General features: G+C 34.6%; 1 protein-coding gene and 1 long non-coding RNA gene across 4 annotated transcripts; one reads left to right on the top strand and one right to left on the bottom strand.

The window, feature by feature from the left end:
• Positions 1–303: 303 nt before the first annotated feature.
• Positions 304–11,446, bottom strand: LOC108469137 (respiratory burst oxidase homolog protein A). Its single transcript, XM_017770027.2, is given in 15 exon segments — positions 304–473; positions 561–639; positions 739–867; positions 951–1,148; positions 1,442–1,601; positions 1,714–1,881; positions 2,405–2,512; positions 2,617–2,741; positions 2,865–3,248; positions 4,587–5,009; positions 5,423–5,536; positions 5,738–5,786; positions 5,876–6,035; positions 6,121–6,356; positions 11,106–11,446. Coding segments are annotated over 15 exon segments (2,784 nt in total). The 3' UTR covers positions 304–363.
• Positions 11,447–13,130: 1,684 nt separating this feature from the next.
• Positions 13,131–18,919, top strand: LOC108467802 (uncharacterized). 3 transcript variants are annotated; one of them, XR_008269637.1, is made up of 5 exons: positions 13,131–13,464; positions 13,754–13,908; positions 14,029–14,749; positions 17,818–17,903; positions 18,715–18,919. It is a non-coding gene; the product is annotated as an uncharacterized LOC108467802 (long non-coding RNA). The 3 variants fall into 3 exon arrangements; XR_008269635.1 differs by lacking the exon at positions 17,818–17,903 and having other exon boundaries at positions 13,132–13,464; XR_008269636.1 differs by lacking the exon at positions 17,818–17,903 and having other exon boundaries at positions 13,132–13,464; positions 14,029–14,759.
• Positions 18,920–26,206: the final 7,287 nt, after the last annotated feature.

Below are 26,206 nucleotides of genomic sequence, written 5' to 3'. Positions count from 1 at the left end.
GAATTACTGATTACAGCTCTATTCCATTACAACTTTATTCAATTACAGCCATATTCCATTATAATGAACCAAACATACCTTTAATATGTAGTAGCCTTCAGCTTGAAATCTTCTATAAGCTCAGCAGGGATATTCTACAATGCTATTCTTGGAAATAAAGAGGCCCAACCCAATTTCCAAAACCATAGTGAACTTTTTTTTTTTTTCGTCATTTTGGTATTAAAGATATACCTAAAATTATATATATATATATATATATATATATTTAATCTTTCCTTTTTCTCTCTTTTTTCTATTTTATGAGTGTCTTGCCTAATTATTGTAATTTATTAGGACTATGAATGGTGAAGGATGATAATAGTGTTAGAAATGCTCCTTATGGAATTCAAATTTAGTGGAACCTTTTTGGTTGAACTCATAGCAGAGTTTGCTGAGTTGTTTAGCCAAAACGGGTGCCCCGCAGTAAAACACTCCTGCTCCACCACACCACTAATATTAAAACACAAAATAAGATTTGCCGTTTTCTTAATAATTTATTTGCTTAATAGAGTTCGGCTCACCTATCCTTGCGTTGCAGTGCTTGGAACTTAGTTTAGAGAGAACGTTCTTCCATTTAGGCCTTGCAAAATGAGTCCGAACCTGATAAAGTTGGATTCCAGTTGGATGGTGATGTTCAGAATCCTATAAGTCGATCAAGTATGGTAAGACAATGAAAATGAGAGGCAAAAACGATTTTACCCTCGTGCCGGAAACGATGTCAACTCCATTCTTGGCTTGATTTAGTGCTTGGACCATGGTGATGAGAGCTGATCGTGCATCTCCTTCCTCGTACACGCTGGTCAAATAGTTGTGCATTTCAATTACACCCTGGTGTTCAATGTGACAATTTAGTTGCACCATGGTATTCAAAGGAAATTATAACTAAAATAATTTTCAACTCTTGGTTTTACCCTTTGATCAAGTTCTGCAACTTCATTCATGACTCCTTTGAACCAATCAAATGAGCCTTGTTCCCTGGTTACCCAATAAAAGTAAGCATTGGTCGTCTGAAGTGTTTTCTTTCGTTTTGGTGGAACTCTGTTGGGATTGCCTGAATCATTGCTCCCACTGCTCAGCTCTGATGTCCTACTCGAATCTGACACCAAATCCTGAAAATCAAAGCATCAGCATTGTGAATCAGATAAAGAAAAATTAAGAAACTATGATTTGACCAAGGAATAATAACAGCAGATTCATTTTAAGAAACTATGATTTGACCAAGGAATAATAACAGCAGATTCATTAACTTAGCACAAAGGAAGCCTGAGTCACAGCTTAATTAGTTAATGTAGTCATCTTTAATAGGTTTGGAGTTTGAATCCCAATGCCATCTTTCCCCTGTCACCACACTATGTACTCTTTTGTTCTAAATAAACAAAAAATATTTACTTAAGTTACTTACTGCCTGCTCCTCCATTTTCACAATGTTGTGAAGCAGATCTTTTAGGATGCTAATGAATGGTGTTGCAGCAATTCCAAGGCCCACAAGTAATAGGACATCATACTTCCAATAATCTTGTGCCGGGGCACCATACGGCCCATCTATTAAGAGCTTTGGCAAGCTGTACTTCAGATAATAATACTATCAAGCAAGGGTCATTGAAAATTATTCCATAATAGATTCTAAATGCTGCTAAACCGTTGAATATATAAATACAAGACGAATAGATATACCCTTTCTTAGTGATGTCATCAGCCCTAAGAAGCCCACTTTTCCCAGACACAGGAGGTTCACAAACCTCTGAGAATAGCCGTTTGAGCTCTTGTGTCCAGTCACCTAGCTGGCGGATATGAACACTAAGGTAGTCATCACCAGGAGCAGACGTGATGGAAAATGGATGCCTGGTTCACAATAAAGAAATGTTCACGCGTTGAGATTATTTTTTCCTTTTGCATGATGCAAAACGTATACCATCTGTAAAACTTAAAATATTTTAAACTTCCTTTACATTATTTTCTTTTTTGGCCACCCTTTACATTATTAAAAAGCTATAGAAAACGTTGAACCTGATCCTATTATAGTAAAGGGCTATTATTGTTGACAGCAAATGGACTTGGCTTTTGATCTAACAAATATACATTTTCATCCTCTTCTATCATGAATTCATCTCTCTTTTCTTTATACAAATAAGCATTATACAAAGAAGCAAGTACATTACAATGAAAGGAGTAGTAAGGGGTATAGAAACACAGAGATCGAACCCTAAACCTCATGCTAATAAACTTGAAACTCACATAAGTTAGTCATTGAGAATTTATCCCTAGATGTATTATTCTGGAAACTCTAGATGCAATTTAGTAGCCTGGCGGAAGTGAAATAGCTGAAATAATACCTAATATATATATATATATATATTTTGCTTACCATTCAAAGGGAGAGACAGCAGGGCATTGGACAAACATGTACTGTCCACTTTTGTACCGAATCAAAAAAGACCATCAGTCAAATTTCAAAAGCACCCTAGGTTTAGAGCTATTTAGGCCTCACTGGAAAATTTTGACAATGTGCTTGTTGGTTGGCCTAACTAAATGTTTCTCTTAGCAGTTCCAATTAATTACGGAACTTTTTCTCTATACGGAATCATAGTTGATAGTGTTATGCTTACCTTCGAAAGCCGGACAGTATAGAACCCAGAACGGAAAAATCTAAGTGTCCTTTCTCCAGCGTACAACAAAATTGGAACAGCTAGGTACATCCAAGTCTGCATCCAGGAACACAATACAATACAATACAATTAATTACAGTTACAGTAAAACATAAAATAAAATCCTGTTGTTCGAATTTATGCAATCATTTGAGAAAAGAAGAAGATTTAAATGTTTACCGTCTTACGGTACCATATGTGCACAAGATAAAGAAATACGCCATGGATGACAAGCAAGATGTAGACAACGATAAACAGGTGATGTGAGTACCAGAAAGCATTGAAACCAGTGATTCTATCAAAGGGCTTGGGCAGCTTAATCAGGTTCCGCCTAAACCATCTTGTTGCCAGTATAAATGCAATTGCCATGCAGATAATCATTAAAATTCCAGTCACTCCTTCAACCCCTTTTACCAGGTCTAAGTAGGTTGGTTTATGACTTCCAAAGTCATTGATTAGTAGATCATAGTGATCACTAGAGGACTTGATAAGCATAGGAAAATCACAGGCAAGATGGTTACCAGCATGGAGAATGACTCCAATAGTAATGGCTGCAGCTATTGTCTGCACAAATTCAATGAGATATCATAAATAACTTCAAACTTGTGGTTAATTAATTCAGGGATACAAAAGAAGTCAGTGCCATGAAAACCTTGTATCCACTATAAATGTAAGGTTTGCTTCCTATGTGCATCAAGATTATCTCATAACTTTCATAACTAAAATTCCATGAGCCACAGTAGAAATGATGAAACTGATGGATTAAATTGGCTGTTCTTACTCATAAAACAACTAAGCTTGCATGATATAATGCTCCAGAGCAGCAAACTTGTGATCTACAGATACTTTAGTGAATCTAGGAAGTGCCCAGGTTCAGCTACGATAAGGTCAAGCTATTGGGAGTTTGATTTTGTGGAAGTCAATGTCTTTGGTCACGGACGAAAACACATTAAAACTACAATGTTTCAATTTCGTATATAGCTTTTTGTTAAACTACCGGATCCATATACTAAAGATTTAATTTTCTTTTGCAATTTTAGCCTTTTATATTTACTTTTGATGCAAAGAGCTAAAAACTTAAATGGCATTAAACTTAAATGTTAAAAATGTTCTCAAGTGGGTTAAAAAAATTCTAACATTTTTAAAACCTTATAAGGATTAAATTGCTTATTTGTTTTGTTTCCTCGCGTCACTTTTAAACAAAGCAAGTCGTCTTTTTTAAGTTTAACCTTACTATTCTTTATAATTTTCTTTATTTGATTCGAAATTAAATTTTATAGTAGATGAACAAATTTGCAATGGCCAGTTTTGACCTTTTTTCTATAGAAATTATCAATTTCTAATTTCTTCACACACAATAAATAATTTAAGATCGGTTTAATTTTCAACTTTTGCTATGTGAACCTGCAATACCCAGCACCTTTTTTTTCCAAAGTCAAGTTACAAATTATTAAGAAGAAATTATGTCGATAAAGTTTGAATTTATTCATTAAGATGTTAACAAGCTCTTCTAATCGCTATTCTTTTATGTTGTTGACATAACTCGTATTATTCTAAAAGTAAATTCATATTAATTGACTTTTATATGTCATCATGTCTTTGGGATAAGGGCGAAACTAAAATATTATTTTAAAATCGAAATTAAATTATAATTTTTATGATAAAAATATAATTTTATCATTTTAATAAATTATATCTTTATAATTTATAAAAATTAAATCAAATTCTTAAATTTTAAAAATTTAAAATATAATTTCACTTCCACTAATTTAAAATTTTAAAAATTTTAAAAGTACATATAAAAAAAATTATTTTAAGGGCTAGTTTCGCCGCTGCCTGGGACCCATAAACGAAAAGGAAAAGCAAAAGGAAAAAGGAAAAGTTGGTATGTTGTTCGCATACCTCGTGAAAGTTGATATTGTCGTCAAAAGGCAGGAAAAGACCCAGCTTGGTGGACCTGAGCCAAGTAATGGTGTTTCTGCAGACGGGTAAGAGGATAAGAGCCATGTTAAACTTGAGGGTCTCAGCTGCCCCCTTGGCTGTGAGGAGACAGTAACCCATAACCTGAAAAGAATTCTTCTGTTTGTATTGAAAGAACTTCCAAGTAAAGAGCCCTGTCATAATCATAATCCATAATGACACCACCCATAGCCTCTTCCAGTTTTCTTCTAAATAGTATAAAAGTTTCTTAATCATTCTCCTGACTCTGCTCTTCTTTGTTAGTCCTTGTAAGTTTTGGCTAAGGGCTTGGCTTGTGTAGCTTAGGGCTTGACTATAGCTCTGGTAGGTGTCCTTTTGCAAGAGAAGTGTCTCCAATTGCCATAGCTGTATCATTCCATAGATCATGATCAACCAAATCATGCAATTATGGAAACGAAATTTTTAAATGATCGAAAAATTTTTAGTCACGCAAAGGGCAAGGATGTTCTTGATTATATCAACTGTTTTAAGCTATCAGTGATGCAGAATGAAAGGTAAGTGCATGCGTGAATGAATAAGGTCCGCCACTTGGCAGAACCATGAGTTCGAGATGGTCAATCATGGGATGTAGTTTGGTCAGTCTTATACTGAAACTAATTTGAAAATAAGTTTCACTGCAAAATAATAATATAGTATGATTTCTCTACAATCAACATTTTTTGTTATTAAATAATAATAGTAAGATCTATCGGACAAAAATCAAAGCGAGAAATATTATGGAAATATTAGTGCTCCACATAAATTAAAAATGGACCCACCTCGATATATCCAAATCTTTCATGGTCCAACTCTTCCATGATCAGAGCTGCATATTCCTCCGCCTGCTCTTTCAATCTCGATAGCTTGTTTGCCGAAGCACTTAGCATCAGAATCTATATTATCCACAGCGAAAGTCAATTACTTTTATATACACACCAGAATGCCCTCGCAAATCCCACTAAATATTTTATTAATAATTAAAAGTATCACCCATGAGCATCACAATTTAATTGTTTTTTTTAATAAAGTAAATATTTTTTTGCATGTTGGATACAATTTTATTAAAAAATTGGAAATATACATATTATTTTTACCTCTTTTACTTCAGCCTCAGTGATCCTACCATCTTCATTTTTGTCCACCCTATAACATAGGATATTCAAAACTGGTTCGTTAAAAGAAGAAATATTTAATTTAAAATAAGTTGAAACTAATAGTTTAATAATGCGTACATGTCGAAGAAGATCTGGAGGCGAGAATCAAAACTTTGGTCAGTGATTTGGGACCAATACTCGTAAAGCTCATCTTTGCTAATTTTTTCAACTTTTAATCTCCTTTGTCTACTCAATGCGTCGAACATCTCCTGCGCAAATTCCTTCGAGTCCTTCATTCCTAAACAACAAACAGAAGTAATCATCTAATCTAAGAGTTTGAGAAAAATGGATTAAAAAAGATTCGTGATGATGAATTGAGAAACCTATGCATTGTGCGAAATCGGAGCGAAAAAGAGAGCCGTGTTTAGCGAGTTTTTTGAAATTGTTTTCAACTTCTTCCCATGCATTGGCTTCATTGTTGGTTATGAATCTTAATCCGCGAAGAGCTTTTTGAGCGCCGGAGCGAATCCGGTCAAGTTGAGCTCGCTGCTTTCTTAAAGCTCGAGTCGCTGTAGCAGAGTCGGATCCGGGTAGAGTCAGAGCTGCGTGTCCGTGGCCCTGTTAGAATTAAGTGACCCAAATTCTTATTTAAATAAAATACGATGGAAAATAAAATAAAAGTAAAATCCATATAGAACTAGACTTCTTTTATTTTATTTTAGAATAAGGTTTTTTTAAACCTTATTAAACTCCATCTATTTTATATTGATTAGGATAAGGTGTTTCAATCCTACTAGAATATGACTTTACAAGCCTATAAATAGACATAGTCTATTCCTCTTGTATTGATTCAAATTTTCGACATAGTGAATTTTCTTCTCCTCTGCTCGTGGTTTTTTTCCGAAAGGGTTTCCACGTAAAATTTGTGTGTTCTTTATTTTATTTATTTTATTTTATTTTATTTTTCACAAATTGGTATCCGAGCTTAGGGTTATTCATCTCGATCACGGTAATGGCGTCTTTGAAGTATGAAATTCATTGTTGGATCGCAACACCAAATTTGCGTTGTGGCAAATTAAGATGCAAGCGCTTCTTGCAGATGGATCTGGAGGATGCCCTGCTAGGATAGATAAAATGCCTTCGACATTACAGATGAAGAGAAGAAGCGTAAGGATCGAAAGGCATTAACACAATTAAATCAGATTTGTCCAACGAAATTTTGCAGGATGTGATGAAAGAGAAAAGCGCATTGCATTATGGAAGAGGCTAGAACAAATATGTATGTCGAAAACTCTAACAAGTAAGTTGCATATGAAGCAGCGTCTTTATGCTCATCGTTTGGAGGAAGGTGCGTCTGTACACGAACACTTAACAGTGTTTAAAGAAATTTTCTCAAACTTGGAGGCCATGGAGGTTCAGTATGATAAGAAAGATCTAGGGTTGATTCTACTTTGTTCGTTGCCCCCGTTTTATTCAACCTTTAGAGACACAATTTTATATAGCCGCGAGTCTCTCACAGTTGATGAGGTTTATGATTCTTTAACCTCGTATGATAAGATGAAGCATCTTGTGGTTAAACCCGACTCTGAGGGAGAGGGTCTCATTGTTCGTAGGAGACAAGATCGAAATGCTGATGATGATCGTGGTAGGACACAGGAACGGAATCCTCGTGGTAAATCTAAGGGTAGATCAAGTCTTCAAACAGAGGTAAAACTTGCAACTTCGCAAGAAGAAAGGGCACATTAAATCTGAGTGCTATAAGCTACAAAATAAGATTAAAAGGAGGCTGCGAATCAAAGGAAAACAACCGAAAATTCCGGTGAAGGCGATGTTGTAGAAGACTACGGCGATAGTGAACTTCTAGTCGCTTCATCAATGATTCTAAAGTAAGCGAGGAGTGGATACTTGATTCAGTGCACCTTCCACATGAGTCCCAATCGGGATTGGTTTACAACTTATGAAACAAGATCTGAAGGTGTTGTTTTGATGGGAAATAATGCTTCATTTAAAATCACAGGTGTTGGAACAATTAAAGTTAAGATGTTTGATGGAGTTGTCGAACACTTAGTGACGTGCGGCATGTTCCGAATTGAAAAGAAATTTAATTTCGTTGAGTACTCTTGATTCAAAAGTGCAGATACACATTTGAAAGTGGGGTTTTAAAGATTTCAAAGGGTCCCTTGTTGTGATGAAAGGCGGAGAAAGATTTCCAAGTTATATGTTTCTGAGGTTCTACTATTCTTGGTGATGCAATTGTCGCTTCCTCTTCCTTGTCGATGATGTTATTACTAAACTTTGGCATATGCGCCTAGGGCATATGAGTGAGAATGGCATGGCGTAATTAAGCAAAGAGGACTTCTTAATGGGCAAGGAATTTGCAAACCGAATTTCTGTGAGCACTTGTGTTTTGGGAAGCAAAGAGAGTTCGATTCACTAGAGGAATCCATAACACGAAGGAAATATTGGACTATATTCATTCTGATCTGTGAGGGCCATCCAGAGTGCCTTCGAGAGGTGGAGCTAATTATATGCTAACCTTTATTGATGATTTTTCCAGAAAAGTTTGGGCGTTCTTCCTGAAGCAGAAAAGCGATGTGTTTTCCACATTTAAGTCTTGGAAAATTATGATTGAAAAACAGACGGGAAAACAGATAAAATACCTTCATACAGACAATGGCTTAGAGTTCTGTTCTGATGAGTTTAATAGATTGTGCAAGTCAGAAGGGATCATGAGACACTTGACAGTTCATCATACTCCACAGTAAAACGGCGTTGCAGAACGAATGAACAGAACGATCATGGAGAAGGTTCGATGTATGTTGTCAAATGCCAACTTATCAAGTCATTTTGGGCGAAGCGACCTCTCGCATGTTTTTTATCAACCGATCTCCATCCGCTGCCATTGAGAAAAGACTCCACAAGAGGTATGGTCCGTAATCCCGCTAATTATTCGATTTAAAGATTTTTGGGTGTCCTGCGTATGCTCATGTTGATAATGGAAAATTGGAACCGAGATCCATTAAATGCGTTTTCTTGGTTATAAAACGGTGTAAAAGGCTATAAGTTATGGTGTCCTGAAAATAGAAAAGTTGTGATTAGCAGATATGTTGTTTTTGATGAAATGCTATGCTACATAACTTATCTCTTAAAGACTCTTCCAATAAAGAAAACCAAAAGCAGGTGGAGCATCAGTTAATATAGAATCAACTCCTCAAGCCAAGACAAAAATTGAGAATAGAGTTGCTTCTTCACCGCAATACTCTATCGCCAAAAATGAACAAGAAGAGAAATTAAACCTCCAAAAAGTATGCCGAGGTGATCTAGTTGCTTATGCTTTAAATGTGGTGAAGATATAGATGCGAATCAAGAGCCATTTAATTATTCGAGGCGATTAGTGTGAAGACTCGAGAAAAGTGGATGTTTGCTATGCAAGAGGAGATGGAATCACTCCACAAAAAGCAGAACATGGGATCTTGTAAAACTTCCTAAAGGTAAAAAGGTTGTTCGTTGTAAATGGGTGTTTAAAAAGAAAGAAGGGACTCAGGAGTTGAAGAACCCGGATATAAAGTAAGGCTTGTTGCAAAGGGTTACAGTCAAATTCGAGTGGACTTCACAGATGTGTTCTCCCGGTTGTTAAGCATAGTTCGATTCGAGCTTTGCTTGGTATTGTGGCCATGCATGATTTGGAGCTTGAGCGGTTAGATGTAAAACGCATTTCGCATGGAGAACTTGAGGAGGATATTTACATGCAACAACGGAGGGTTTTACGATCTCGGAAAAAGAGGACTATGTTTTCTTCTTGAAAAAGTCCCTTTACGGTTTGAAACAGTCACCAAAACAGTGGTACAAGAGGTTTGATTCCTTTATGACTTCTCATGATTTCAAAAGAAGTAGTTTTGACAGTTGTGTCTACTTTAAGAAAAACAGTGATGGTTCTTTTGTATATCTACTTCTTTATGTTGATGACATGTTGATAGCAACAAAAGATAAAGTAGAGATAAGAAATGTCAAAGCCCAACTAAGTGAAGAATTTGAGATGAAAGATTTAGGACCAGCAAAGAAGATACTTGGTATGGAGATTCTTAGAGATAGAAAAGCAAGTAAATTGTACCTAAGTCGGAAGGGTACATTGAGAAAGTTCTTTTGAGTTCAATATGCGAGTGCTAAGCTCGTTAGTACTCCTTTAGCAACTCATTTCGGACTTTCATCGACTTTGTCTCCACAATCGATGATGAGATTGAGTACATGTCACATGTTCCATACTCTAGTGCGAGAGGATCTCTCATGTATGCTATGGTTTGTTCACGTCTAGATTTATTATATGCGATTAGTGCGGTTAGCGATACATAGCCAATCTCGGTAAAGAACACCGGAAAGCGATTCGATCGATTTTAAGATACTTACGAGGTACTACGATGTTTGCTTACGCTTTGGAAGAACTAGAGATGGAGTCATTGGGTATGTTGATGCTGATTTTCTTGGAGACCTTGATTGAAGAAAATCTCTCACGAGTTATGTCTTTACAATCGGAGGTTGTGCAATCGGTTGGAAAGCCACTTTGCAAACTACGATCGCTTTGTCTACCAATGAAGTTTGAGTACATGGCGATTCATGAGGCTTGTAAAGAAGTCGTTTGGTTGAAGGACTCTTTAGTGAACTTAATGAAGACCTTCAAATCAGCCACGAGATTTTGTGACAATCAGTGTCATCTTTCTTACAAAAGATCAAATGTTTCATGAGAGAACAAAACACATTGATGTTCGGTATCATTTTGTTCGTGATATTATTGCTCGTGGTGATATTATTGTGAGCAAAATTAGTACTCATGAAAATCCTGCAGATATGATGACTAAGTCACTTCCTATAACCAAGTTTGAGCATTGCTTAGACTTGGTTGGTGTTCATTGTTGAAGTTAAACCCTTAAGGGGTTTTATGGAAGAGGTGGAGAACTTGTTTATTGAAAGTTCGCGATGAAGAACTTGTTCATTGAGAATTTGTGTCAAGGTGGAGATTGTTAGAATTAAGTGACTCAAATTCTTATTTAAATAAAATACGATGGAAAATAAAATAAAAGTAAAATCCATATAGAACTAGACTTCTTTTATTTTATTTTAGAATAAGGTTTTTTAAACCTTATTAAACTCCATCTATTTTATATTGATTAGGATAAGGTGTTTCAATCCTACTAGAATATGGCTTTACAAGCCTATAAATAGACATAGTCTATTCCTCTTTTATTGATTCAAATTTTTGACATAGTGAATTTTCTTCTCCTCTGCCCGTGGTTTTTTCCCGAAAGGGTTTCCACGTAAAATTTGTGTGTTCTTTATTTTATTTATTTTATTTTATTTTATTTTTCAATAGCCCCATGATAACTTGCGTAGCTCGGCTTTCAACTGTTGCGAGAACTGCTTGGCTTTAGCAACGGCTTCGACTTTTCGTCCTTGTGAAAATTGTCTCAATGTATTGGAGGAGCTCTTCCTGATGGTCGGGGATCGTGAAGTGGAGGCCGAAGTATAGGCTCCATCATCAACGGTGATGGCAGATGAGGCCAGCTCCACATTGCGGAGGATAATGGTGTCATCGTCTTGGAGATCGAGAGTGACCTCCACGAACTGCTCAGTCCCAGGCGAGGACGTTGAACTAAAGGTGGCGGGAATGGTGTCCGAGGCCCATTGCCTCTGTGTCGGAAAAGAAGCGCCTTTCATTGATCCAATAAGCAATATATACCGTTAATTTAAAGTAAAAAGAAAAATGAGTTGATTGAATATATATAAAGGGAAGGAGAGGAAACGCGAGGGGGATCAGAGAGAAAAGACGAGAACGCATCAGTTCAGTATAGTTGATACCATATTAATGGGTTCATCTTCAATTTTTTTAAATTTTAATTAAATTAATCTTTTAAGAAAATATTAATTGAATTGTCAAAATTTAACAGACTTCATAAAAATACAAAATATTATTAAAAATTCAAAACATTTTAAAAAGTTGATAAAAACATTTAAAATTTACATTAATATTAAATAAATGTGGAAAAGAAACATTAGTTTAGGAAATAAAATGTTGGAAGAAAGGAGCAGGAGTGGTACTTGGGGAAATGCTTATGGGGCAAGAGAGTTGACGGCAGGGATGGCAAGAGTGAACGATACATGATAGTGGTGAGTTACAGCTTTCACTCTGACCCATTGACCATGGAAAGTTTTCAAGTAGGATGTTATCATATCCACCGTCGTGTTCTGGTCCTCCTACTTTGTTCACGTGGGAGGCTGGTCTGCAATTTTCTTGTTTACATATTAGAAACGTTGAGTGATATGTTGTAGAAAGGGATGATGCATTTTGCTTTGCCTTCCAATGCCATTGTCATTTTCACCAAAATTGTTTGTTTCTCAAGTTCATACATAAAGTCCAGGCTTTTGTCTTTGGATTGAAGACAATGCCAACTCCGTCTTTACATTTTACTGCCCACTAACTTCGTGTTTCAACATTGCAGATATTGAATATATGTATATCCTTCCAAACAAAGAAACTATATGAATAACTTGTTTCACAAGGCATTGTAATGCGAATGCAATATCCTTCTCATCCACCAAAAAGCTACTAATTCCAACCCTATTGTTCACACTACAAACATCCGATATGCATCCACCTTAACTTAAATTATCTTCAGTGAATGTTAATTTTCATTAATTTCTTTTGTTTAATCACATTAATGGGATAGCTAGCTAGTTCATGGTTTTTCTTCTTTTCTGAAGTTATGGTTATTGCTTTTTAAATGATTATATATACAATGGAGTTCACCCAAACTATAAATGAAAAATGAAAGAATAAATTCCAAACTATAAATGAAAAATGAAAGAATAAATTATACTCTCACTTTTCAGAATTTCAACAATATATTATTGCAGCATTGAAGTTTACAGGATAGAATGAAATAGAAAGCTTCGTCATATATAAGGACGTGGTTAGGGAGATAGACTGGGACCTCCTCCTCCTCTTCATATTATTTTTAAAAATTTTCAACATTTGGTATTTTATAAGCTGTGTTGATTACGTGGATGATATCTAATCTTAGGAAAACATATTTTGGAGATTGGATTAAATCGGGTCACCCTATTAATCTCTTGGATCGTGGATATTAGATTGAATTAAAACACTGATTGCTTAGCTACTAAAAGTCTATTTTTTTTTTTGAAAATCAACTGTACTTTCATAAATAGATAAATAATCAAAAAAATACAAAAATGGGTTTTAGCCGGATTGGGCTTACAACCAAAAAGAAAGAAACAAAATCAAAAGCAGTAACAGAGAAGGCTAAGCCCGAGTATTCTTAACCCTAAGAATTCAAAATTTAAAAAATAAAAAAAATAAAAAAATAAAATTAAAAACTGATCTTCAGTTAACACAGCTGGACATCACTAGCCTTTGTCCTTTCAAATCCACCGTCCAGCCTTTATGATAGCATTTTCCAATGAGATCTTATAATATCTGCTATCAATATCTTTTAACATCTCCTTGAATCTTCTTCGTCTGACTCGTTTGATCTCCGTCTTTCTCTTTTCTGAGTAGTATCCCTTAGATGCAGTCCCAACAATTGCTCTTCTTCTTTCCTCAGCATTTCTTTTTTTTTTTTTCAAAAACTGGGTAATCTTGAATCTCCTTCATCTTGTGCTCTTGGCCTCCGTCGCTCCCTCTCCTGATGGATACTCCTTGGATGCAACCCCAGCAGGTAATGTCCTTCTCCTCTTCTCATCGCTTCTTTAGCAACCAGATGGGCATTCTCATTTTCTGTTTTAGGAATAAAATGAAAACCAATATTCTGAAAGAAAACTTTTTTGCTATTGATATCTATGATTATCGCCCCTATTATCGATTTATCTTGGTTTGTGGTCTGACATTTCTTGATCAATGTTCTTGAGTCTCCTTTTATATCCAGATTATATAATCTCATTGTAATCCCTAACTGAATCGCTGTAAACCTGCATATGCCTCCACTGCAAACGGCGATGAAATGTTAGAGTGAATAACTGACTTAGAGGCCACGATATCCCCCTCCGTATCGCAGACAACCAAACCTAAAGAAGATCTCGAAGTTCTCTTGTCAAAAGCCGTATCAAAATAAATTGTCATCCTCATGTTTCTTTCCATCTGCTTATGTCCTCTGTCAATACTGGTAAGAATTCGTTTTTCCTCCGCTCCGTTTAATTCTGCTATGAAACTGATGACTTGTTTAGAGATATCCCTACCTGTTGTATTCTTTCTCTCATAGATGAATTTATTTCTATGGTTCCAGATTGACCATAACCCACAGCAAAAAAGGTGACACTGGTCGTTATTCCCCTGCCTGAAAACCCAGATAAGCCACTCCCACAAGCTTTGAGTATTGTTATTGGATACCAATTCAAGATCTAAACTTGACCATACTTTTATTGTTGTGGCACAGTACCTGAAAACGTGGTTGCTATCTTCAGCGGAGGTGTGACATCGGGGACAAAAAGTTTCCACTGACTTTTTTACTCTTTAGATTAAATAGAGTAGGACTACAATTCCAAGAAATTTTCCCAATTGTAATTTTAATTTTTTGAGGGATTTGTAAATTCCATAATTTTCTGTAGAAGTTTCTATTCTCGGTCTGTATAAAATTATTACTAGGACCCGAATTAGTCTCATGTAATAGTTTATAGGCACTTCTGACGGAATACTCTCTTGACGGTTCTCCTCTCCATACTTGAAAGTCCTCGTAGATTGTCTTTGCCAAGGGAATCTGCAGAATTATTTTTGCAGTATCCTCATTAAAGGTGCTTAAAACTAAATCTGTATTCCATTTTCGATTATTAGCATCAATCAAAACTGATATTAACTTAATATTCTCATTGACATTTTCATTCTGCAATCTATCATTTTCATCTCCCAAAATCCACAAGTCATCCCAAACAGAGATGCGATTCCCTGCTCCTATTCTCCAGCAAAGTCCTTTCTCCAAAATCCCTTTAGCTGCCCAGACACTCTTCTAGGTAAGCGAAGGTAAATTCCCCAAATGAGCATTGATAAAATTTGAATTTGGATAATATTTTTCTTTTAATACACGACTTAGTAAAGAATTAGGGAAATTGACAAGACGCTAACCTTGTTTTGCTAATAATGCTATGTTAAATTTTTCGAGATTATGAAAGCCTAAACCACCATCTTCTTTCAAAGAGCATAAATATTTCCACGTGCACCAGTGAATGCCTTTTTTATCTTGATTTTTCTGCCACCAATATCTTGCCATAATGCCTTCTAATTCAACACATAGACTTAGGAATTAGGAAACATGCCATCGTATAGGTTGGAATAGCTTGAAGAATAGCTTTTATAAACCCTCTTTCCCCCCTTGAGATAGATGCCTTACACTCTAGTTATCAATCTGTTGTTTCATTCTGTCCTTTAGGGTCTGAAAAGACATTTTCTTCTTTCTTCCCATCATATTAGGCAGACCTGGATACTCCAAGAACCCTAGATATAATTACTTTATCCCCTTCTTGTGTATTAGTGCTAAAGAATACTGTAGATTTGTCATAGTTAACACACTGTCTGGAACAATTATTGTATTCGATTAGAATCTGTTTAAGTGAGCAAGCTCCTCTCTTTGTAGCTTCCCCAAATAAAATACTGCCATTTGTAAATAACAAGTGAGAAACTTGTGGGACACTTTTACTTGCTTTAACCCCTCTAAGTGCGCTCCTTTGCATAGCGAGTCTCATAAGACTGGAAAGACCTTTTCCACAAATTAAAAATAGGAATGGACTCAAAGGGTCACCCTGTCTTACTCCCTTTGTGGGTTGAAAATTCTCTCCAATATGACCATTGAAAACTACCGAATATGCAACTGTGGAAACACATTTCATTAGAGACTCAATCCACCTTGAATCAAAACCCATGTGCTTTATAATTGTTGTGATAAAATTCTATTCAACTCTATCATAAGCTTTACTCATATCCAATTTTATTGCTATAAATCCCTTTTTCCCCGTTTTCTTCTGTTTTAAAGTATGTAGGATTTCATAAGCCAGTAACATATTATCGGAAATTAACCTCCCCGGTACAAAAGCGCTTTATGCTAGGTCAATACATTTATCAATGACTACACAAAGACGACTCGTAATGACCTTAGCTATCAACTTATAAATCACCTTGCATAGACTTATAGGGTGGAAATAGGAAATATTTGAAGGGTTTTGAATTTTTGGGATCAAAACTATATTAGTCTTATTAATTAAACTAATATTCATACCTCCATTTAGGTGTTGTAGGAAAAATGAAGACACATCCTCCCCTACAATTGACCAGCACTTCTGATAAAATAAAGCCGAAAATCCATCTTCTCCTGGTGCTTTTGTTGGGCCCAATTCTGATAAGGCCAATTGACTTTCCTCTTTTGTGTATCTTGCTATCAATTGAGAATTATCCTCTTCAAAAATACAGCGATTAATTCCTGTCAGCAGATGTTCATAATTTCCCCTCCTCCTAGTTGAAAACAGATTCTGAAAATAAGATCTAGCTATTCCTTCCATCTCATTGATCTCTTCTATTTCTTTACCATCTTCAAATTGCAATTTTTGAATAAGGCTCCTTCTTTGTCGTTGAGTCGCCTGTTTATGAAAAAAGCAGTATTCTTATCCCCAAATTGTAACCAATTAACTCGAGCCTTTTGTTCCCAATATCGTTCATCCTTGTCAATCTCAAAATTTAGTTGAGTCTTCGTATCAATAAGTTCTGCTAGATTTTCATCATCTTTGTTAGATTCCATCAACTTGACCAATCTCGAAGTTAACCTCTCATTTTTTTATCTTTTTATTGTGCCTAATTTGATTCACCCATCTATCCAAACCTTTTCTTACTTTTTCCAATTTTTGTAGCAAGTCTCCATTTGAATTGTCCCATATGTATCTTACCTCCTCAACAAAAGATTCCTCCAACAGCCACCAAGCTTCGAATTTGAAACTCCTTTTAGGTAGCTCATTAACATTTTTTTCGTCGTGATAAGAAGTGGACAATGATCTGGAAAAGAATGTGGAAAGAGTTGAATCATTGCTTCTGGAAATATAGAAAGCCAATCCTCATTAGTAACTCCTCTATCCAGCCTTTCTTGAATGTTTGTTTTTGGTAAATTACCTGTAATATCCTGATTTTGGGCCTAGTCGGAATAGCGGTTTTGTGACCACAAAATTCGAGATATAAATAATTATTTTATGATTATTTTGAGGTCTATGATATGATTGCATGATTGTGTGAAAATTTCGTGAAGAAATTTTATGCATAAAGTGCTTAAATTGAAATTAGGGACTAAATCGAATAATTTGCAAAACTTGCATTCTAGAAGTTTCTAGTATGAAATTGTTTTGAAATATTAATTAAGAGGTCTTAAATAGCAATTTTACCAATTTCTAAGTCTATGGACAAAATTGGACATGGATGGAATTTTGGAAAGTTTAGTAGTAAGGGCATTTTGGTCATTTAGGGTAAAATGAATTAAAATACAAAATTAAAAGCCAATTTTGCTCATCTTCAACCCCATGGCCGAATATAGCAAGGAGAAACCATGGCTAGGGTTTTTCAAGCTTTCAAGCTCGATTGTAAGTCCATTCTAGCCTCGTTTTTAACAATTTTTACGTTTTTGGAGTCCGGTAGCTCGATTAAGCTTATGCTAGCAATAATTCAACCTAGGGTTCATATTTGGAAAAATACCCATAGGTGAAATTTGTGTATTTTGGTGTTTTATGATAGAATATGAGGTTTTAAATTATGTTAGACAACTTGTACTACTCGGTTTTAAGCGAAAACGAGAAAAAGGGCTTAATCGGTAAAAATACCTAATAGTCATAAGTACATGTTAGAGTGAGAATTTGATGTTGCCATAGAAGGGAAAAATGATCAGCATGTCATAAAACATAAGAAAATAGGCTGAAGTTTAATTTACGAGCTTTGGGGTAAAAGTGTAAATATGTAAAAGTTTAGGGGCAAAACTGTAATTTTGCCAAAATATGAGTTTGGGTCAATTTGAATAATGTGAGTCCTAATTAGACTATATTTTAAATGATAGAGCAAGGAAAACTAAAATTCGGGCTAAAATGGGGAAAATACCAAGTTGTGGACGAAATGGTAAAAGTAGCCATTTTCGCATACGAGGTAAGTTCATATGTAAATGTTAGTAACATAGTTATTATTTTAAATGTTTTAATGTTATTTAAATGATATGATAATTATTATGAAATATTATCTTGTGATAATTGTTTGTAATATGTCAAATTATGTGATATACTTGGAAAATGTGAAATACTACCGAGTATCATATCGGCATTCCGTAGAAGATGGTTGAGACACATGATTGAGAAAAGGTCCGTTGAACCTTAGGAATGGATTAGGATACAAGTGACATGTCACTAGGATATTTGGGCATCCGAACTCGTTAAGTTGAGTCCGAGTTCACTTATGGATGCGAATGTTCGAACTCGTTGAGTTGAGTCCGAGTTCGTGAGATGTAACTAGGCATTCAAACTCGTTGAGTTGAGTCCGAGTTCACTCATGGATGCGAACACCCGAGCTCGTTGAGTTGAGTCTGAGTTCGCTTATGGGCGGCTTACATAGTAGCTTGGCTACATATGTGGCACTTATGTGCAAACTTTCTATGTATCCGAATTATATTCCGATGTGTTCAACGGGTAAAATTTTACTCAAGCGGAGGAATACTCGAGATGAAAGGGACGTATTGGTAAGTGTTGTGAAATGAATACTTTGAACAGGTATGTACTTAACCCTCGGGTTGAAAACTCGATATAACAACAATATGGTAAGATGATAAATGAAAATGTGATATGAATGTCTCGGTGATGATTATGTAAATGATGTTTTATGTTTGCGTATATAGTTGTGTTACTTGCTATTTGCATGTGAGCTTACTAAGCATTTATGCTTACTTCCTCCTTTTCATTCCTTGTAGTGTTGACAAGCCAGCTCGGAAATCGGAAACGGTCGGAGGCACGCTCACAGTATCCGTATACCATCTTGGCATAATGGCTTGTATATTTTGAGTATGGCATGTATAGCATTATAATAATTTTGTATATATGGTCTTATGATATGGTTATTGAGTGGTATGGAAATGCTTGGTAATGATTAGCCATTGGAATGGCTAATCATGATCATATTTGGTGTTATGTATGCTAAATTACTAGCTAATCCATGGAAAACATGAAATAGGTAAAATTTACCATAAAATAGATTCAGATAGAAGCAGTGACGTGAGTTTGAAAAATCATTAAAAATAGTAGAGATGCAATTAGATGGTGAATAAAATATGGAATTGAATAATTATGAGTCTATTTTCATATGGATGGAACAAAACAATTATATGAGTTATATTTTATGAGATGTTTAAATTTTTGTGAAACAGGGCCAGAGCAATTTATGGATCCCCTGTTCTGACTTTGAAAATTCACCATAAATTATTCAAAGATAATTAGAAGTCATAATTTATATGTAAAGATTCCTTATTGAGTCTAGTTTTATTAGAAGCAAACGTTATAGTCATTGAAACTCATGACGTGGAGATATTTGATTAAGTAATACAGAGGTCGAGCAGTCAAACTCAAACAGGGGAGACTTTAACTAATAAACTGTACTAATTTGCTCGACCAAAATTCTATAAAAAATTAGTAAATAGATATATGAGTCTAGTTTCAGGAAAAATTTACAGAATTGGATTCGAGTTTTCGTAACTCGAGATATGAATTTTTAAGCGACTATGACGCAGATTGTTAGCTTGACTGAAAATTTTAAAAATAAATTGTTTGAGCTGTTTAAGTAATGAATTAAGTCTGTTAACACCTCGTGTTCGACTCCGGAAAAGGTCTCGGGTACGGGGCATTACATTACCTCTTTCCCAAGTAAACCAATTCCCCGTGTAACCCACATCCATTAGGTGACAATCTGTTAGCACTGATCGAAATGTATCCATGCGTCTCTCCTCTCTAGGCAATCCCTTTATCATTCGTAGCCATGCATAATTCCATTAAAAGCCCCACAAACTAACCATGAAAGCTTCTTAGCCTTACTCAAATTTATCAACAGATCCCATGATGCGTTTCTATCTTATGTATTAGGAGAGCCATAAAACTCAGTAAATCTCCACCTTTTACCTTTATCAGTATCTTCGATGATTACATCAATATGCCTTTTTGAAAAGCTTCGAAGAATAATTATAGTATCATCATTCCATGCCAAACATAATCCTCCTCTTGAACCATCTGAATCAACTTCAATACCATTTTGAAATCCACAACTTCTATGTATTATTTCCATCTGATTTTTAAGTGTCTTTATCTCCATGAATAAAACAATTTGGGGATTATATAACTTCAATGAATGCCGAAGTCGACGTACCATCCGTGGATTCCCCAAGCCATGAACATTCCAACTTAAGATTTTCATTTTCCCCGGTCGGCTTGCCTTTTGGCAGCCGCTGATCCTAAGAAATTGTTATTCACCATTTCTCTGCCCTTCATCATCAGATTATTAGAATCAGTACTAACGATATAGACTTCAATTTCTCCTCTTTGCCGCTTTTTCCCCTCTTCACCTATAAGAATCCCTTCTTCAGCATCATGATCCATTGAAAATTGGTTTTCTTCTAATGGTTTCTTACCATCCCTTTTAGAAGAAGTAGATGTGATTCCTTCTAAGCAAAATCCCAAAAACGGGTCAATCTGCACCTTCTTTTCAGAATTATTCATCACGCCCCATGTTCTCCCTTCAGATGTCCTATTCCCGTCAAAATATCCACCCCTTATTCCCCCTTCTTCCTCACGTAACCAGATACTACTTTGTGCACGTGCTTTTCTAGATTATGCTCTTAAAGAAAGATCCTATCCCATTTCAGTAATCTCCATTCCTAATGTCATTTTTACCTCACAAAAAGAATCGTTATGTCCCAAACGACCACAATAAAAGCAAAAAATGATAATCTTTCATATTTGAATCTGACATATGATTTATTTCATAGAACATAATCTGATTTTTCCTTTTCAAAGGAGACCGTACATCCAATTAGATTCTGACACGTAAAAAAATTTTGGTATCCCTTCTCCATGTTAGCACCATCATACTCCAAGAATAAACCTATGAATTCACCAAGTTACTTTGCAAAGCCTCAGAATAGTATCCTGCAGGAACTTCATGAATCTGAACCCAAAAAGGCGAAAAAATTAGAGGGACTAATGATGGATCTTCCCCCCACTGTAACGAATGCAATAATAATAAATAATTATTAAAAGTCCATGGAGAACCCTTGAGAACCCTTCCATATCCATACTGTGAAAGAACTGAAACAGAAATCTTTTTTCCCTGAGGTCCAAAATTTGAACACCTCTGACCGGATGCCACAGATTTGCCATAGTACTTTTCATAGCCGCAAAATTAATAACACTAGCTGTTAAAAAATAGCCCACCAGACGATAATCCCCTTCTTCTTTCACTGGACTTGGAAAAGATGGAATTTGTATAATCTCGTCTTCCTCTTCATTAATAGATAAGCCAGAAAATTTGGTCTCCATAAATATTGATTCAATTGCACATGATGAGAATGAATAATTGAAGAAATTCCAGTAGTTAATAGACAAGCCGCCGCCACAAAAAAACAAAAAACCTAAACTCTGCCAGAGAAGACAGAAAGAAACATGCTAGGGTAACAGACTTTTTCTATCGCCAAGAGTCCATATTTACCTTGTACTTTATTACTATACTGTATTCAACTAGTTAATATGTTGTTTTATATGGGTTGATATAGATCTTTCTATGTAAGTAAGTCTTGAAATATTTTATATAATTGAGAAATTTGTATAAGTTACTATACAGAGAGAATTGAGCAGTTAATCTATCTTTGTGAGAATTTTATTGGATTAGCACATTTTAACAGTAAAACCTTTTTGTTTGGTGGTTTTACTTGTTGAACTCACAAGAGGTGAATTTAGTAATGAGAGTATCATTCTTCAAGGTGCAAAGGTGAGTATATTGTCATGGGTGTGTGATAGATTATAATCACTTCTTGTAATTATTGAAGAGAGTGAATATTTCTTATTGAGCTAGACTCTGTAGGCATAGGAAAACTAAACTGCATAAACAACTTCCTTGTGTTCTATTTGTTTGTTGTTTTCCATTCAGTGGTGAAGGAGTGCCCACTCCCTTGTCACTCCTTCACACACTTGATTTGTTTCTAAGCAACTGTTTCGAGCAAACACAAGTCTTGAGATCATGTAGTCGATGCCAAAAGTTGTTTGTTGGAGCTGAAAAAGGTATAGGGGTGTAAGGGCAAGGAATATACATGGGTATTTTCCCCATTTTTTATTGCAATATTGGTGAGGATGGTTTGTCAAAAACAATATATTGGTTTGGATGGGTTTTTACATTGATTGAACTTGTATGAAATTGATATATGATAAAAAATTTAATCATTACTTCATACAAATAAAGACATATGCATGGGCTTTTAAAAGATTATTTTACATAGGTTTAATAATGCTAAATGTTTAAAATTTTTAATACAAATATACTTAAATTATAGTTAGATTATGGTACACCCACCATGGATTAAAAATATGTAATAAATTTATAAAAAATAATATAAAAATTAAATATGATTTTAGTTGAAATGGTAAAGTTGTAGTGAAACTCATGGTCCTTTTAAGTACGAAAATTTTAGATTTATCAAAATTTGATCATTTGTAAAAGGAATAAGCTTTTATAATTACAAAACTGAATTGGAACTTAGTTGAGGGTGCCATCATATATAGTATAGAAATTTTGAATATAATTAAAATTTATTGAAATTTTATGACTTTCTAATAGTCAATCAAATTAATTAAAACTATATAATATCATGACATGACATGATTGAAAATAAAATTATGAAATAAATATATTTATAAAGAAAAACTAATGTAATTAACAAATTAGACTTTAAATGAATGGTAAAATACAAATATTAAAAATTATAACTACTTGAGTTCAAATTATATACTTAAATTCATATAAATTATATAAAATAATATAATTACTTTATAAAGTAGAGGTGTGCATGGGCCGGGTCGGGCCTAGATAAAATTTTAGGCCCGTTTTTAGGCCCAGGCCAGGCTTGACCTGAAATATGGGCCTAAAAAATTGTCCAAGCCCGGCCTGAAATAAATTTGTTAAGCTTGAGCCCGACCGGCCCGACCCATATTAAATTTTTTAGCTTATTTCATTAAATAAAAAAATTAAAATATAATAAATCAAATACATTTAAAACAAATATTAAAACAAGAAACAAATAAAAATGATACTAAAACAATTCTTAAAACAACACACAAATTGAAAATATAATAAAAAGTGATTATATTAAAATTGAAAATAAAATGTAAACATGATAAAATATATATATATTTAGTATATAATTTAATTTGGGCCGGCCAAGGTCAAAAAGTTTTACTGAGCCGACTGTTTTCTAAACGGGCCTCTTTTTTTTACCCAAATCCATATCTTGGGTCTATATTTTTACCCGAACCTCCCATTTTTTGGGCGGGCCTTCAGGCGAGGCGGGCCTTCAGCCGGGCCGGCCATGCACACCTCTATTATAGAGTAAACACCCAACTAAATTGGATCCACCAGTACTCCAAATCTCAACTCAAATGGCCACCAACTTCATTTTTTAGAATTTGATTGCCCATATTTGTCTTTGTGGTGTTCGTGCAGGGATTTGTATCCTCATTATATTGAATATATAATTGATTTGGTTCTAATAAACTAGAGGTGTGCATGGGCCGAGCTACCCGGCCCTGCCCGAAGGCCCGCCCGAAAAATAGGAGAGTTTGGGTAAAAATATAGGCCTGAAATATGGGTTTGGGCACAAAAATGAGGCTCGTTTAGAAAATGGGCCAGGCTCGGGTAAATTTTTTTGGCCCAGACCCGGCCCGGCCCGGCCCGAATTATATAATAAATATATATATATTTTTAATTATATTTATATTTTAATTTTAATTTTAATATAATCAATTTTTATTATATATTTTCAATTTGTGTATTATTTTAAGAATTGTTTTAATATATTTTTTATTTGTTTCTTGTTTTAATATTTGTTTTAAATGTATTTGATTATTTAATATATTTTAAAATTTTTTTATTTAATAAAATAAGTTAAAAAATTTTAATATGGGCCAGGCCAGGTCGGGCTCGAGCTTAACAATTTTATTTCAGGCCGGGTTTGAGCAAATTTTTAGGCCCATATTTCGGGCCAGGCTTGGGTAAATTTTTAGGCCCATATTTTGGGCCGGGCCGGGCCAGGCCAGAGCCTAAATTTTTTGTGGATCCGGCCCTAACCCGACCCGGCCCGACCCATGCACACCTCTATAATAAACCCCAAATCCCAATATAATTCAGAAGCTGAAGTCAAAAGACATTGGCCAAAAGATTTAATAAAGAAAAAAGGCTGGAAAATATAGACATGAAGCAACTCAAATGGTAGAGCTAGCCGTAATAAGTTCATATTGAGTGACTATAACATTGAGTTTTCATCCTTGAATTGCTACGTAAAATGAGCGCACCAAGTCCAGTTTGAAACCATATACGCAGCTAATTACACGATATCTTGAGTAGTTACGAATTTTTGCTACTCAAAGTTTTCATAGTTTTATTTTTAATAAAAAATTTATAAACAATTATAAAACAAATATATAAAGAGATGGATAATTAAAAAATTTATCTGTCAAAATTTCTATGGTTCTATTTTAGAAAATAAATAAAAAAATAAAGATTACACATTTTTCACCATAAGACATTCCTTGAGTCTTTAACCCTCATCGTTTTATCTTCTCCTCGTCATGGATTCCTTTTAAAAAATTATATTCAAATTCTATTTTCTTTTCCGGCTCACAAGAATTATATGAATTAAAAAAAACAGTTTTACGTGGAGATAATAGTTTACGGTCTATTTCCTAAAAACCATAACCTTGACAAAAATAACAATTATATAACAAATATATAATATCGCATTCATTCCCATATATAACTAAAAAATATGAATAATATCTAAAAAATGTCACTTTATATGTAATCAAATCATTCAAGAATAAGAGAAATCTATTTTAATTACTGTTTATACTTACATAGAGAGTACAACCTAACTCATGATAACGACAAATACGTTTAAGGGAAAAAACAGAGTTTTAATTTTTTTTCCAAAGCTAGATCTTAGTTGTGATATCTAAAGTAATAAACAGTTAATTAAAATTGTACCTTTTCGATTCGTCTAGGATGAACACTTTGACCGAGTAGTCTTCCTCGCTATCTTCAAGCTCACGTCTGCCGAGTTTGTGCTCACTTAGAATCAAGATTTTTTTTTACAGAATTACCAATGGAGTAATTTCATAATTTCTCATAACTTTTTGGTCAAGTTATAACTAGAACAAATATATCTAAAAACTTTTAAAATAATTTCTTCAAAGAATTTTTTTTAAAACAATTTCTTTTTTAAAAAAATTTTATCTACAACTTTCTATTGAATTCATCTGTGTGAAAAATAACGACACAAGACTCTTTTTTATAAAAGGAGAGCTTAAAGAGTTTAACTATGATTAAACTTAATCAATTTAATATTAAATTAAGATAATACTTATTAAGATAAATATTAGATTAAATTTAAAATTAAATTTATTAAATTAATAGAATATTTATCTACAAGATAAATATTAAATTAAAGATAACCATTTTAATATTAAATTAATAAAATACTATTAATATAAGTATTAAATTTAATTTAATATTAAACCTATTAAAATAATATTATTTTTTTATTAGTTAATCGAAATCAAATTATCTGGTAGAGTCCCAATAGAAGTGTAATTCCTCCTCTCTCTACTCAACCGTTGAAGGACCATCCGCCAGCCATCGGAATGTCATCGCCGCCGCCGCCGCTGGCACCGTCGTGTCTAATGGTGCCATCACAGGTGCAACACTCTAACGACACCCCGAGTCGATCCAATCTGGACCGATGATAGCCTAACCGGTCTGATCCGATCCTGCCATCGGTTGGACTATCTGCTCAATTTCACATACCAGGTCCGATTCTACTTTTAACGCCCTGAATTTGGGCCTAGAAGGAATGAGCCTTAAGCGTGGGAACACATAAAAGTTTATGTGTGCGGGAAATATCATAAACTGCATGTTGGCTTTAATGGCTAAGTATTTGGCATATTTGGGAGTGTTGGAGAAGTCCTGGATTTAAACTTGAGTTTTAGCTAAATTTTTTATTTAAGTGAATAAAACCCTTGGTACTTGGAAGTAAGCCTTTTAAATAATTAAGATTAAAATGTGGCGCAAGATTAGCTTGTAGTCCAGTGGTTGTAGCGTCATTAAGGTGGCAAGGGAGCTTGAGTTTGAGTCACTCTATGCACAAATGAGTATTT

This window comes from Gossypium arboreum, chromosome 8 (assembly GCF_025698485.1).
Source record: "Gossypium arboreum isolate Shixiya-1 chromosome 8, ASM2569848v2, whole genome shotgun sequence".
Taxonomy (NCBI): domain Eukaryota; kingdom Viridiplantae; phylum Streptophyta; class Magnoliopsida; order Malvales; family Malvaceae; genus Gossypium; species Gossypium arboreum.
Note: the sequence above shows the minus strand (reverse complement) of the source record. Positions and strands in the feature narration are given on the sequence as shown.